This window comes from Cervus elaphus, chromosome 3 (genome assembly GCF_910594005.1).
Source record: "Cervus elaphus chromosome 3, mCerEla1.1, whole genome shotgun sequence".
In the NCBI taxonomy this organism is placed as follows: Eukaryota; Metazoa; Chordata; class Mammalia; order Artiodactyla; family Cervidae; genus Cervus; species Cervus elaphus.
The window spans coordinates 29,294,226-29,310,428 of record NC_057817.1 but is presented as its reverse complement, the minus strand read 5'-3'; the positions used below and the strand labels follow the sequence as shown (position 1 = coordinate 29,310,428).

At 38.7% G+C, this 16,203-nt stretch overlaps 2 protein-coding genes across 2 annotated transcripts in view; one reads left to right on the top strand and one right to left on the bottom strand.

Annotated features, from left to right (window-relative positions):
• LOC122682197 (tubulin alpha-1C chain-like) overlaps positions 1-16,203 on the top strand; it is a 1,110,822-nt gene that overhangs the window by 968,487 nt on the left and 126,132 nt on the right. The gene's annotated exons all lie outside the window — the stretch shown is intronic.
• The window catches only part of FAM186A (family with sequence similarity 186 member A), a 75,474-nt gene that overhangs the window by 25,001 nt on the left and 34,270 nt on the right, over positions 1-16,203 (bottom strand). The window contains exons 2-4 of the mRNA XM_043890912.1: positions 15,553-15,769; positions 14,442-14,612; positions 164-2,620 (exon numbers count right to left, since the gene is read on the bottom strand). Coding sequence (XP_043746847.1) covers positions 164-2,620; positions 14,442-14,612; positions 15,553-15,769 — 2,845 coding nt within the window. The remainder of the gene's footprint in view (positions 1-163; positions 2,621-14,441; positions 14,613-15,552; positions 15,770-16,203) is intronic.

Below are 16,203 nucleotides of genomic sequence, written 5' to 3'. Positions count from 1 at the left end.
TGCTCTGTGCTAAGAGCCATCCCCAAATCCTGAGACATCTTAGGAGTAGTTTCCCTCAGCCCCTGAACCTGATTAAAGGAGTCCGTGATTTCCAGTGCCTCGGCCTCTTCAGAAGTGAGGTCAATTTCCATTGCTTGGGCAAGCCTAGAGGTAAGAGTGATGGACTTTGCAAGAGATGCTCCAGAAACAGAAGAGGATCCACGTGAGGAAGATTGTGTGGAGATGGGAGTAGTGATTGGAGTGGGATGCTTTCCTTCAGCCAGATCCCCTAATTTCTTAAGATTCCCAGTGAAATCTTTTCGTTGGTGTATCTGCGGTATGTCTTTCTGTGTGCTCTCCCACCTGTGAAACAATGGGACCGAAGTCTGACTGAGCACCTGTTCTAGCTGTTCAGATGTCTTCATCTTCTTTGCTGTTTTTTCCTTCTGACTTTCATAGTCCCCTACCTTTCTCCTTGCCTTCTGCTTCTCCTCCTCTCTCTCCAAACTGCTTTCTTGCTCCAGATGTCTCACTTCCCTCTGAACCTGCATCATCTGCTGTCCTTTCTCCTTCTCCAAAGGCACACCTTGTTGTTTCATTTTTTGTTCCCATGCTTCCAACTGCTGCTGCTTTGACTTCTGATACCCTTCTTTCTCCTCTTCCCTTTGCTTTTGCTTCTCATCTGACTCGATCTGCTTTTGTATATTGTGTTTTTGCTGTTCCTTCCATACCTCTTCTTCCTGCCACTGTTTCTGCTTCTGTTGCCCTTGCTTTCCCTCCTTCATTGGGAGCCATGCCCCTTCCTTCTCCAAATTCTTATTTATCATCTCAAACCTCCTTTCTTCTAGCTCTTGTTTTTCCTTCTGTTTATAATCTGTCCCTACTGTTGAGGCTTCTGGAACGTTCCTTTCACTTTCTAGTTCGGTCAAGATCATTTGTATTAAATTGTCAGTTAGTGGGTCAAGCCTCTCCTGTGAAATTAAGGTGCTAATTTCTGACTTTGCACTAGTTATTTCCTGAGAATGCCATTCTGGCATAAATGAGACTGCCTCTTTTTGTTTCAAAGGTTTCTCTCTAATTCGTCCTTCATTTTTTGTATCTTTGTATTTTCTTAAGATTTTTGTCACAGTTTCAGCCACTTTTTGGAAATATTCCTCCATTTTTGCCTTTATGATTCCTAATTTCTCAACTTCTGATCTTCGTAATAATAACTCTTTTTTTGACTCAGTCTTTTTATCTAAGGGCTTTCCTATGTTATCAGTTTTCTCTTTAAGGAATGACACTATGGCTTTCTGAACTTCTTCTAGGTTACTCTGTTCACTTTCGCCATCTGGGATACCTGATTTAGCAAGTGTAAGAGACTTGAATTTCTTTGTGAAGACTGACATATCTTTCTCTTCAGATTTTTCTTCTTTTCTTGTAGTGCTTCCTGGAGAGATATGGTGTTTCTTTCCTTTTATTTTTTCAGAGGAATAATCAAGTTGGCTCAAACTGGATGGCTCTGGTTGGCTGCTCATCTCATTTCTGCCATCTTTGTTCAGTGACTCAGTGGTGAGCTCCTCTTTATTCTCTGAAGAAATTTGACTTTTACTCTGTGAATATTCAGATTTAGCCTCCCTGAGTTGTTCCAGTATACCACTTGTTCCACTTTTACCACCTTGGCTCTTGTCAGAAGGGAAATCAGAAGGAAAATGTTGATTTTTTGATTCAGTGAGTGACTTTGATTTGCCTTCAGGAAAGGATTTTGTTTCTTTTCTCTTCTTATCCAGTGCTTGTAATTCTAAGTGGTGATCAGGTTTGGTCCCTGTGACTTTCTGTTTACCTTTATCATCATTCACATTTGATTCAGAGGTCTCCTGAACAGACAGGCCTTTTGTATGCTTTTTTTTCTGTGACTGAAACTCGTCAGCCCCATTTTTCTGAAAGGCACCACCTTTCTTCACTGATATCTTATCTTCAGTGATCTCTCCAGAAGACTTTTTCTGCTCACCAGTTAAATCTTCAGTAGTTTCACCTTGGGCTGCATATAAATGAGATGAATCCCACTTGATCCCCAAGGCTTTGGTCCCTTTTTGGGGGGCCTCATCTACCATGTTTTCAAATTCTTTGGCCAAAATACTGTCTAAATTTTCTTCTGTGTCAGCTTGGCTAATGGCTGATTGTGGAGAAGGCTCAGGTAACACTTTCAGTGTTGATGTGGGCAATGCTTGGTGCTCTAAAACTTTGGATCGAATAAGGCGTTCATATTTTTCTTCTGCTTCTTGAAGTTTTTGCTGAAGCATTTCATTTCTTTCACTGAGATCTTGTATTATCTTCAGGGAAATCTCTTGTTCTCTTTCAACTGTCTCATTTGCATATATATCAGAAGTATGGAGGTTAATAGCTTTTACTTCATCATTTAGTGTACTCAAAGCTTTAGAAAGGTTTACTGTTGTTGATGATATATATTTAATAGCATTGTTTTCCAGTTTATTGAACATTGAAGTACCTATGAGTTCCTGAAGCATATCTTGGATTTCTGACACCTTTTTTTCGGTGGCAAATTGATCACTAATCATCTGATCTGGTCTTAAAGCATGAGCTGTTGCAGGTCGCTTTATAACTCTTTCTTTCCATGATTTCCATAGAGAACCTCTAGATGCTAGAAGAAAAAAAAACATAAAACATCAATGAGGTTGCATTTCTCCTTTTGTGCTGTGCTCTAATCTAAGTCTAAGTGTTAGTCGCTCAGTCGTGCCCGACTCTTTGCGACCCCATGGACTGCAGCCCACCAGGCTCCTCTGTCCATGAGATTTTCCAGGCAAGGATACTGGAGTGGGTTGCCATTTCCTTCTCCAGGGGATCTTCCCAACCCAGGGATTGAACCCAGGTCTCCTGCACTGCAGGCAGATTCTTTGCCGACTGAGCTACAAGGGAAGCAGACTAAGGAATTTAGCCTAAATTAACAGATAGATATAGGGTGAAGTTTCATTAGGGAAGTTTGGCCCCAAAATAAACAGCATTATTTTCAAAAGAATGACGCTTTCTCCACAATTATCTAGAAGTTCTTCTTCCAGAGTCTAGGAGAAGAACTCAGCTGTGACCTCAACTTACTTTAGGTTACAATTTTGAGATTAGATTAGGATGAATACCAAAATTTTCCTTTGGTTTTGATAATGCTTGATGCTTTCCATTTTCTTTAATGGGTTCCTGTCTTTCTTTTTTCCCTTTTCTGAGTCAAAGCTAACCTTAGTTCTTTCAGAAGGATCACAAAAAATAGAAGGCAAACATTTGAAGGGATTTTCAAAATGGCTGAATGAGAAACTCAGCAAATTTTTCCCAAAAGAGTAAGAAAAAAGCTGAGCAAATTTGCCAAAAACAACCATTTTAGGACTTTGGAAACTGACCAGAGGCATACAACAAATTGAGAAGAATTAGTTCAAGAAAAATTTGCTGTGATGTTTTAGCTTGTAGCTGCTTCCATCTCCAACTCCCTAGCCCTATGGCCTGGTAATTCTACCAGAGTGAAACAGGCTGTGAAGACTGACAACTCTGCTGCCTGAGGGGGTTGATTTGATCTGGAGCAATGCAATATTATAACAATACTGTTATAATATTTTAACCCATATCTTTAACCCATAAACAGATTCATTAGCAAAGAGTATAAGCCTTACTAGATTAATCTGGATTAACTGATGATTGATTGATCATTGACTGACCACTAAGCTATGCTGAACCAAAAGTAACCCTTAAAATTCAGGCTTAAAAATAAAAACCGGAGTTTCCCTGGCAGTCCAGTGGTTAAGACTCCTCTGGTGGGTTTGATCCCTGATCAGGGAACTAAGATCCCACAAGCCTTGAGGTCAAAAAACTAGAATGTAAAACAATAGAAGCAATACTGCATCAGATTCTACAAAGACTTTAAAAATTGTCCACATTTAAAAAAAAAAAAAACTTAAAAAAAAGAAAACCAAGTGGAAAAACTGGAGTTGAATTGTACAATACCAGAAATGAAAAATTCACCAAAAGGGCTCAACAGCATACGTGAGCTGATAGAAGAAAATAACCAGCAATCCTAATGCTAGATTACTAGAGACTGTCTAATCTGACGAACAGGGAGGAAAAAGCAATAAAGAAAAACGAACAAAGGCTCAGAGATTTGTGGGATACCATCAAGCATACCAGTGTACAAGCAATAGAGGTCCCAGAAGAAGAGAGAGGGACATTTAAAATATCTAAAGAAAGGACTTCTCTGTGGTCCAGTGGCTAAGACTCCATTCTCCCAATGCAAGGGACCTGGGTTTGATCCCTTGTCAGGGAACAAGATCCCACATTCTGCAACTAAGGGTTTACATGCTACAACTAAAGATTCCCCATGCCCCAGTGAAGATTGAAGATCCCGTGTGCTACAACTAAGACCCACCACAGTCAAATTTTAAAAATATATAAATAAATAAAAATACTTTAAAAATATATTTGAAGAAATAATGAACAAATGATCCCAAATTTGTGGAAAAACATTAATCTACACATTCAAAAGCTCAGCAAATTCTAAGTGGGATAAACACAAAAAAAGCCATACCTGGAACATCATAGTCAAACTGTTGAAAGCCAGACAAAATAAGAATCTTTAAAGCAAAAAGAGAAAAATGACTCAACAATCAAAGGAGACTCAGTTAGAACAGAGGAACCACAGAAAATTTAGTAGGTTACTTCTTACTGGAAACAATGGAGGCAGAAGTCAGGGAATGATATATTCAAAGTGCCGAAAGAATAACATGTGTGTGTGTTAGTCGCTCAGTAGTGTCTGACTCTTTGCGACCCCTTGGATTGTAGCCCAGGCTCTTCTGTCTACGGAATTCTCCAGGCAAGATTACTGGAGTGGGTTGCCATTTCTTTCCAAGAATTTCGTAGCCAGCAAAATTCTTCTTCAAAAATAGCTACGAAACTTGATGCTATATTACGAAGGTAATACATCATTCCCTGGAATAACACTCTTTCCAAAGTACACGCATGTACAACTCTCATGCTGTTGTTCAGTCGCTAAGTCTGTCTGACTCTGCCAACCCACGAACCACAGCACACCAGGCTTCCCTGTCCTTCACTATCTCCTGGAATTTGCTCAGACTCATGTTCGTAGGGTCGATGATGCCACCAACCACCTCATCCTCTGTCACCCCTTTCTCCACCTGCCGTCAATCTTTCCCAGTGTCAGGGTCTTTTCCAGTGAATTGGCTCTTCTTATCAGGTGGCCAAAGTATTGGGGCTTCAGCTTCAAAATCAGAACTTCCAACAAATATTCAGGACTGATTTCCTTTAGGATTTGCTGGTTTGATTTGCAGTCCAAGGGACTCTAAACAGTCTTCTCCAGCACCATAATTTGAAAGCATCAATTCCTCGGCACTCAACCTTCTTTATGATCCAGCTCTCACATCTGTACGTGACTACTGAAAAAACCATAGCTTTGACTAGGCAGACCTTTGTCAGCAAAGTGATGTCTCTGCTTTTTAATATGCTGTCTAGGTTTGTCATAGCTTTGTTTCCGAGGAGAAAACATCTTTTAATTTTGTGGTGTGCAGTCACCATCTGCTGTGATTTTGGAGCCCAAGAAAACAAAATCTGTCACTTTTTTTTCATTCTTTTTTCATTTTGACATTTTGCATTTTCACACAAAGAAATAAAGAGCACTAGTATATGTAGGTAAATAAAAATACAGCGAAATTTTTTTTTCTTTTTCCTCTCTTAGTTAATTAAAAGACAATCATATAAAACAGTAATTATAAAGCTATATTTTTACTGTTGGGCTTAAATATGTAGTATACATTGTCACCCTGCTTATTTAACTTATACGCAGAGTACATCATGAGAAACGCTGGACTGGAAGAAGCACAAGCTGGAATCAAGATTGCCAGGAGAAATATCAATAACCTCAGATATGCGGATGACACCACCCTTATGGCAAAAGTGAAGAGGAACTAAAAAGCCTCTTGATGAAAGTGGAAGAGGAGAGAGAAAAAGTTGGCTTAAAGCTCAACATTCAGAAAACTAAGATCATGGCATCTGGTCCCATCACTTCATGGGAAATAGATGGGGAAGCAGTGGAAACAGTGTCAGACTTTATTTTTGGGGACTCCAAAATCATTGCAGATGGTGATTGCAGCCATGAAATTACAAGACGATTACTCCTTGGAAGGAAAGTTATGACCAACCTGGATAGCATATTTAAAAGCAGAGACATTACTTTGTTCACAAAGGTCCAGCTAGTCAAGGCTATGGTTTTTCCAGTAGTCATGTATGGATGTGAGAGTTGGACTATAAACAAAGCTGATTGCCGAAGAATTGATGCTTTTGAACTGTGGTGTTGGAGAAGACTCTTGAGAGTCCCTTGGACTGCAAGGAGATCCAACCAGTCCATCCTAAAGGAGATCAGTCCTGGGTGTTCATTGGAAGGACTGATGCTGAAGCTGAAACTCCAACACTTTGGCCACCTCATGCGAAGAGTTGACTCATTGGAAAAGACCCTGATGCTGGGAATGATTGGGGGCAGGATGAGAAGGGGACGACAGAGGATCAGATGGCTGGATGGCATCACCGACTTGATGGACATGGGTTTGGGTAGACTCCGGGAGTTGGTGATGGACAGGGAGGCCTGGCGTGCTGTGGTTCATGGGGTCACAAAGAGTCGGACACGACTGAGTGACTGAACTGAACTGAACTGATACATGGCAAAGCACAAAGGAGACGAAGAGGGTGGAATTATTGGAGCAAAGATTCTATATTTTGCTGGAATTAAGTTAGTACCAATCTGGAAAAGACTGTGGTAATTTAAGATGTATACTGCAATTCCTATAATTACCACTAAGAAAATGTAAGAAAAAGTGGAATTAAAAGGTACATTAGAAAATACCTATTTAACACAGAGGCAAGAAAAGAATAGAAGGAAAAAAAAAGATACACGAGAAAAATAGCAGGTATATATCAAGCCATATCAATAATTACATTAAATGTGAATTAATTAAACACATCAGCTAAAAGTCTAGAGTTGGATTATAAAGAAAGCTGAGTGCCAAAGAACTGATGCTTTTCAACTGCAGTGCTGGAGAAGACTCTTGAGAGTCTCTTGGACAGCAGAGATCCAACCAGTCAATCCTAAAGGAAATCAGTCCTGAATATTCATTGGAAGGACTGATGCTAAAGCTGAAACTCCAATACTTTGGCCACCTGATGTGAAGAACTGACTCATTTGAAAAGACCCTGGTGCTGAAAAAGATTGAGGGTGGGAGGAAAAGGAGACAACAGAGGATGAGATGGTTGGTGGCATCACCAACTCAATGGACATGAGTTTGAGTAAACTCTGGGAGTTGGTGATAGGGAACCCTGTCGTACTGCAGTCCATGGGTTCGCAGAGTCGGACATGACTGAGCGACTGAACTGAACTGAGCTAAAAGTGAGAGATTGTCAGATTATATTTTTAAAAAAAAAACCCAAAAGATCCAAATATAAGCAACACATGTTATATTCAATTATACTAACAATAAACACAGTAATTGGGTGCAATCTCAAAAATGACAGAATGATCTCTGTTTCCAAAGCAAATCATTCAGTATCACAGTAATCCAAGTCTATACACCAACCACTATTGCCGAAGAAGCTGAAGTTGAACGGTTCTATGAAGACCTACAAGACCTTCTAGAACTAACACCAAGAAAAGATGTCCTATTATTATAGGGGACTGGAATGCAAAAGTAGGAAGTCAAGAGATACCTGAAGTAACAGGTAAGTTTGGCCTTGGAGTACAAAATGAAACAGGGCAAGGGCTAACAGAGTTTTGCCAAGAGAGCACACTGGTCACAGCAAACACCCTCTTCCAAAAACAAGAGACTACTCTACACATGGACATCACCAGATGGTCAATAAAGAAATCAGATTGATTATGTTCTTTGCAGCCAAAGATGGAGAAGCTCCATACAGTCAGCAAAAACAAGACTGGGATCTCACTATGGCTCAGATCATGAACTCATAATTGCAAAATTCAGACTTAAATTGAAGAAAGTAGAGAAAAAAATCACTAGAAAATACAGATGTGACCTAAATCAAATATTTATGATTATATACAGTGGATGTGACAAATAGATTTAAGGGATTAGATCCAATAGACAGAGTGCCTGAAGAACTATGTATGAAGGTTCATAATATTGTATGGGAGGTGCTGATCAAAACCATCCCCAAGAAAAAGAAATGCAAGAAGGCAAAATAGTTGCCTGAGGAGGCCTTATAAATAGCTGAGAAAAGAAGAGAATGAAAGGGAAAGGAGAAGAGGAAAGATATATCCATCTGAACACAGAGTTCCAAAGAATAAGAGAGATAAGAAAGTCTTCCTAAGTGGTCAGTGCAAAGAAACAGAAGAAAACAATGGAAGGGAAAGACTAGAGATCTCTTCAAGAAAATTAGAGATACCAAGGGAACATTTCATGCAAAGATGGGCACAATAAAGGACAGAAATGGTATGGACCTAACAGAAGCAGAAGATATTAAGAAGAGGTGGCAAGAATACACAGAAGAACTATACAAAAAAAGATCTTAATGACTCAGATAACCAAGATGGTGTGATCACTCACCTAGAGCCATATACCTTGGAATGTGAAGTCAAGTGGGCCTTAGGAAGCATCACTATGAACAAAGTTAGTGGAGGTGATGGAATTCCAGCTGAGCTATTTCAAATCCTAAAGATAATGCTGTGAAAGTGCTGCACGCAATATGCCAGCAAATTTGGAAAGCTCAGCAATGGCCACAGGATTGGAAGAGGTCGGTTTTCACTCCAATCCCAAAGAAAGGAAATGCCAAAGAATGTTCAAACTACTGCACAGTTGCACTCATCTTACACTCTCGCAAAGTAATGCTCAAATTCTCCAAACTAGGCTTCAAGAGTATGTGAACCAAGAACTTCCAGATGTTCAAGCTGGATTTTGAAAAGGAAAAGGGACCAAAGATCAAATTGCCAACATCTGTTGGATCATTGAAAAAGCAAGAGAATTCCAGGAAAACATCTATTTCTGCTTCACTGACTTCCAAACCCTTTGAATGTGTGGATCACAACAAACTGGGAAATTCTTCAAGAGTTGGGAATTCCAGACCATCTTACTAGCCTCCTGAGAAATCTCTATGAAGGTCAAGAAGCAACAGCTAGAACCAGACATGGAACAATGGACTGGTTCCAAATTGAGAAAGGAGTATGTCAAGACTGTATAATGTTACCCTGTTTATTTAACTTATATGCAGAGTTCAGTTCAGTTCAGTTGAGTCGCTCAGTTGTGTCTGACTCTTTGTGACCCCATGGACTGCAGCACGCCAGGCCTCCCTGTCTGTCACCAGTTCCCGGAGTTTGCTCAAACTCATGTCCATCGAGTCGGTGATGCCATCCAACCATAATGTCCTCTGTTGTCACCTTCTCCTCCTGCTTTCAATCTTTCCCAGTATCAGGGTCTTTTCAAATGAGTCAGCTCTTCGCATCAGGTGGCCAAAGTATTGGAGTGTCAGCTTCAGCATCAGTCCTTCCAATGAATATTCAGGACTGATTTCCTTTAGAATGAACTGGATTGTTCTACTTGCAGTCCAAGGGACTCTCAAGAGTCTTCTCCAACAGCACAGTTCAAAAGCATCATTCTTTGGCACTCAACTTTCTTTATAGTCCAACTCTCACATCTATACGTGACTACTGGAAAAACCATAGCTTTGTCTAGATGGACCTTTGTTGGCAAAGTAATGTCTCTGCTTTTTAATAAGCTGTCTAGGTTGGTCATAACTTTTCTTCCAAGGAGCAGGTGTCTTTTAATTTCATGGCTGCAGTCACCATCTGCAGTGATTTTGGAGCCCCCAAAAACAGTGTCACTGTTTACACTGTTTCCCCATTTATTTGCCATGAAGTGATGGGACTGGATGCCATGATCTTAGTTTTCTGAACGTTGAGCTTTAAGCCAACTTTTTCACTCTCTTCTTTCACTTTCATTAAGAGACTCTTTAGTTCTTCTTCACTTTCTGCCATAAGGATGGTGTCATCTGCATGTCTGAGGTTATTGATATTTCTCTCAGCAGTCTTGATTCCAGCTTGTGCTTCATCCAGTCTAGCATTTCTCATGATGTCCTCCTCATATAAGTTAAATTAGCAGGGTGACAATATACAGCCTTGACGCACTCCTTTCCTGATTTGGAACCAATCTGTTGTTCTATTTCCAGTTCTAACTGTTGCTTTCTGACCTGCATACAGATTTCTCAAGAGGCAGTTATGGTGGTCTGGTATTCCCATTTCTTTCAGAATTTTCCAGAGTTTGCTGTGGTCCACACAGTCAAAGCCTTTAGCATAGTCAATAAAGCAGAAGTAGATATTTAACTGGAGCTCTCTTGCTTTTTCGATGATCCAATTTGATGTTGGCAATTTGATCTCTGGTTCCTCTGCCTTTTCTAAATCCAGCTTGAACATCTGGAAGTTCATGGTTCTTGTACTGTTGAAGCCTGGCTTGGAGAATTTTGAGCATTATTTTACTAGTATGTGAGATGAGTACAATTGTACGGTAGTTTGAGCATTCTTTGGCATTTCCTTTCTTTGGGATTGGAATGAAACTGACCTTTTCCAGTCCTGTGGCCACTGCTGAATTTTCCAAATTTGCTGGCATATTGAGTGCAGCACTTTCACAGCATCATCTTTTAGGATTTGAAATAGCTCAACTGGAATTCCATCACCTCCCCTAGCTTTGTTCGTATTGATGCTTCCTAAGGCCCACTTGACTTCGTATTCCAGGATGTCTGGCTCTAGGTGGGTGATCACACCATCGTGATTATCCGGGTCATAAAGATCTTTTTTGTATAGTCCTTCTGTGTATTCCTGCCACCTCTTCTTAATATCTTATGCTTCTGTTAGGTCCATACCATTTCTGTCCTTTATTGTGCCCATCTTTGCATGAAATGTTCCCTTGGTATCTCTAATTTTCTTGAAGAGATCTCTAGTCTTTCCCATTCTATTGTTTTCCTCTATTTCTTTGCATTGCTCACTGAGGAAGGCTTTCTTATCTCTCCTTGCTATTCTTTGGGACTCTGCATTCAAATGGGTACATCTTTCCTTTTCTCCTTTCGCTTTGGCTTCTCTTCTATTGACAGCTGTTTGCAAGGCCTCCTCAGACAATCATTTTGACTTTTTGCATTTCTTTTCCTTGGGGATAGTCTTGATCCCTGCCTCCTGTACAGTGTTACGAACCTCTGGTCATAGTTTTTCAGGCACCCTGTCTAGAAGTTCTAATCCCTTGAATCTCGTTGTCACTTCTACTGTATAGTCATAAGGGACTTGATTTAGGTAATACCTGAATCGTCAAGTGGTTTTCCCCTACTTTCTTCAATTTAACTCTGAATTTGTCTATAAGGAGTTCATGGTCTGTGCCACAGTCAGCTCCTCGTCTTGTTTTTGCTGGTTGTATAGAACTTCTGCATCTTTGGCTGCAGAGAATATAATCAGTCTGATTTCATTATTGACCAGCTGGTGATGTCCATGTGTAGAGTCTTCTCTGTTGTGCTGTTGGAAGATGGTATTTTCTATGACCGGTGTGTTCTCTTGACAGAACTCTGTTAGCCTTTGCCCTGCTTAATTTTGTACTCCAAGGCCAAATTTGCCTGCTACTCCAGGTATTTCTTGACTCCCTTTACTAGACTCCCTTTACTAGAATACTTTTGTATTCTAGTCCCTGATAATGAAAAGGACATCTTTTTTGGGTGTTAGCTCTAGAAGATCTTGTAGGTCTTCATAGGACTGTTCAGTTTCAGCTTCTTCAGCATTATTGGTCAGGGCATAAACTTGGATTAATGTGATATTGCATAGTTTGCCTTGGAAACAAACAGAGACCATTTTGTAATATGATCATCATACTTCATATGATGAGTACATCATATGAAATGCTGGGCTGGATGAAGCACAAGGTGGAATCAAGATTGCCGGGAGAAATATCAATAACCTCAGATATGCAGATGACACCACCCTTACGGCAGAAAGCTAAGAGGAACTAAAGAGCCTCTTGATGGAAATGAAAGAGGAGAGTGAAAAAGCTGGCTTAAAACTCAGTCTTCAAAAATGAAGGTCATGGCATCTGGTCCCATCACTTCATGGCAAATAGATGGGGAAACAATTTAAACTGTGCCAGATTTTATTTTCTCAGGTTCCAAAATCACTGCAGATGGTGGCTGCAGTCATGAAATTAAATGATGCTTGCTCCTTGGAAGGAAAGCTATGGCAAACCTAGACAGCATTTTAAAAAGCAGAGACCTTACTTTACTGACAAAGGTCCATCTAGTCAAAGCTATGGTTTTTCTGTAGTCATGTATAGATGTGAGAGTTGAACCAAAAGAAACCTGAACACTGAAGAATTGATGCTTTTGAACTATGGTGTTGGAGAAGACTCTTGAGAGTCCCTTGGATTGCAAGGAGACCAAACCAGTCCATCCTAAAGGAAATCAGTCCTGAATATTCATTGGAAGGACTGATGCTGGAGTTGAAGCTCCAGTACTTTGGCCACCTGATGCAAAGAACTGACTCTTTAGAAAAGACCCTGTTGTTGCAAAAGATTGAAGGCAGGAGGAGAAGGGGTGACAACAGAGGATGAGATGGTTGGATGGCATCACCAACTCAAAGGACATGAGTTTGAGCAAGCTCCAGGAGTTGGTGATGGGCAGGGAAGCCTGGTGTGCTGTAGTCCATGGGGTTTCAAAGAGTCGGACATGACTAAATATCTGAACTGAACAATAACCACAGGGGACCTAGAGAGACTATACAAATATCAAACAAAATAGACTTTAAGGCAAAGAAAAGGAAATGGATCTAGTGACAACAAAGGACGTTTTATAAAAATAAAATCATCCGTTCATCAGGAAGCTCCACAGTTATAATCATATGTGTACCTAACAACCGGGTCTTAAAATACAAGAAGCAGATAACTGACAGAATTAAAGAGAAATAACAATAATAGTTGCAAAATTCAATATCCCACTCTCAATGGATAGATCTAGATAGAAAATCAGTGAATATATATATATATATATGACTAGAACAACAATATAAACAAACTGTAAAACACTCTACCTGACAACAATGTAGTGTATATTCTTTTCAACAACACGTGGAATGCTTTACAGAATAGGTCATATGCTAGGCTATAAAACAAGTCCCACTACATTTAAAAGGATTAAAATAATACAAAGTATGTTCCAAATTGCAGTGTGCTAGATAGATGGATGGATAAAATATAATCTCCATTTGGTTCTGTTTTCAGAGTTGAACCCTGACTGATTAAAGGTTCTTAATGCAACACTACAACCATGATCCATATAAGAAAAAAAAAAAGATAAACTGATGGAACTTCATCAAAATTAAAAACTTTTGGGCTTCAAAGCACCATTAAGAAAATGAAAAGACAAGCCACAGACTGGGAGAAAATATTTGCAAATTATTTTTCGGAAAAAGGACTTGTATCCAGAATATCTAAGGAGCTCTTAAAACTCGATAATGAAAATGGGTAAGTATTTGAATAGATATTTCATCAGAGAAGATATAGGAATAACCAATAAGCACGTGAAAAAGTACTCAACATCATTAGTCAGGGAAATGCAAATTAAAGCCACAATGAGAAACCACTTCACACCTATCAGGAAAGCTATAATAAAAAAGAGTAGAAACTAACACAACATTGTAAAGCAATTATACTTAAAAAAAAAAAAAGACAATAACTAGTGTTGTTGAAAATGTGAAGTATGTGGAACCCTAATACATTGCTGATGAAAACTGAAATGGTGTTGTCACTTGGGAAGTCAGCTAATAATTTCTTTAAAAGTTAAATATATGTTTACCAGCAATAGATAAATAAATGACATAGAAATTCTGCTCCTAGGTATCTCCAAAAAGAAATGAAAATTTATGTTCATACAAAAACATACATGTGCATTCACAGTGGCATTATTCAAAAAAATGAAAAAGTGGGAGCAATGGAAATGAATTGGTAAATGGATAAACAAGGTTTGGTATATGCAAACAATGGTGTACAATTGGCACTAGAAAGGAAGAAACTATAATACATTCTGTAACACAGCTGAACCTCAAAAACATTATGCTAAATGAAAGAAACCAGACATAAAGGACTATGTGAAATATGATTCCATTTTATGAAATATCCAAGAAACACAAATTTATTGAGACAGAAAATAGATTATTGATTGTCTGGGGCTGAAGGTAAGAATGAGAATTGACTGCAAATGGGCCTGAGGGATATTTTGTGGATCATAAAATGTTCTAAAGTTAGACTGTGGTGATAGTTGCACAACTCTAAGTATATTAAAAGCCATTGAATTATACAACTATTGTGGGTAAACTTTATGGTATGTAAATTATACCTCAATAAAGCTGTTTTTTAGAAAAAGTAATATCTATATCCAATGTCTTAGAGCACTGTTACCTGTTTTTTTCTTTTGTTTCTTCTTTTCTTCAAGCAAATACATACTAATTCTGCTTAGTATCTTGATATTGTTCTCAATAGCTTTGAACGTTTCTGGTAACATCTCCATTTGTGCTAAACAGTGATGGTGTTCGTCAATATCAATTTCAGTAATCTCAGACAAAGTGACATCTTGAAGAGAGTAAAAAAAATTACTTTTGTGCAGAAAAATAATTATAACCATATAGGCTTACAATATTGCCTACCTACTCAATTTTGTAGTATTGGGAAATACAGATATCTTATACTTATTTCTATTCTGAGGCTTTTCTCTGTGAAGAAATGAAAAAGAAAAGACTTGGAATAGAAGACTGAATAGTAAATCTTGGGCATGAAAATATGCTTAAAATATAGTTAAAATGTGTCTAATTGGTTTAATCCCCTGATATCAGGGATAAAGATCTAAAATGTGAATATATGCCTTAATACTGGGGATTAAAACCCCAATTAACTTCCTTGGTAAGTTTTCTAGTACTTCATAACCCCTGTTATATGAGATTTCTTGTAACTAAACGAAATTTCTCTTTTTTGTATTCTTAGTTTATTCATTCTTTCACTCAACTAGAGTCTCCTCTGTCATATATTGTTCTAGATGCTGAAGACACAGCACTGAATAAAACAAATTCCCTGACTTTATTACTATTTATATTTTAGGGAAAGGAAACAAACAAAACTTTTGAAAAATATTAATTATTAGTTATAAAGTATGCCAGATGATAAGAAAAGCTATAGACAAAAATAAAGAATTGTAAAGAATAACAGTCAGTGCCAGGGTGTAGAGAATGGGGATGGTCAGAGAACACCTCATTTTAAAGTGAGGTGTAAGCAGAGAATGAACCATGTGGCTACCTGGTAGTAAATGTTCCAGGCAAGGGACTAGGAAGCATTGAGACAGTGGGCAGGAGCATGCTAAGTGAGCAAACTTGTTTTCCTTATTTTATTCTTCCTGAAACAGAGAGCAACTGTTTAACCATCTTAGCCTTTCCTTCTTTAGCCTTCTAATCCTTCAATATTTCTTATAATTCTGTTCTGTAGGTTTTTCATTAACTTTAAATCACTTCTGGAAACTTACTCCATTCTTCCAACCAGGCCAGAATGTAGGCAAGAGTCTTGTTTTTAATTTCAGCAGTCTTAGCACAAGCAGTTATTTTCTCCAGCAAACTTCCTTTCTGTTTCTTACGTTCTGTAAGGGATATTTTCCTTCCAGCATGCATATTCTCATACATAGTATAGCGATCTATTATACGCTTCACATTTTGCATTATGTCTGTCAGCTGCATATTAAGATGCTAAAAGAATAAGAAGGGGGATTATAATAATAAATCCTGTTTGACAATAAGATTTGATCAGCTTTCTTCCTAGAATGTCAGTGATAGTACTATAAAGCTCTCTAATCAAAGGCTTTTTAATTCTAATTTTTCTATAAGTCTAAGATTTTTCTCTTAATTTTTTTTTCTCTGCCTTCACCCTAGAATTTCTATGATATAATGAAAAGAATATTTGGTTTGAAACTATATCTGGATTCTAACTCTAGCTTCCTCCTTAAAATGACTTTTAGTGGACTTCCCTGATGATCCAGTGGTTAAGAATCTGCCTGCCAATGTAGGGGACATGGGTTTGATCCCTGGTCTGGGAATATTCCACATGCCATAGGGCAGTAAGCCCATACACCACAACTACTGAAGTTCCCTCTCTGTAGAGCCCATGCTCCACAAGAGAAGCC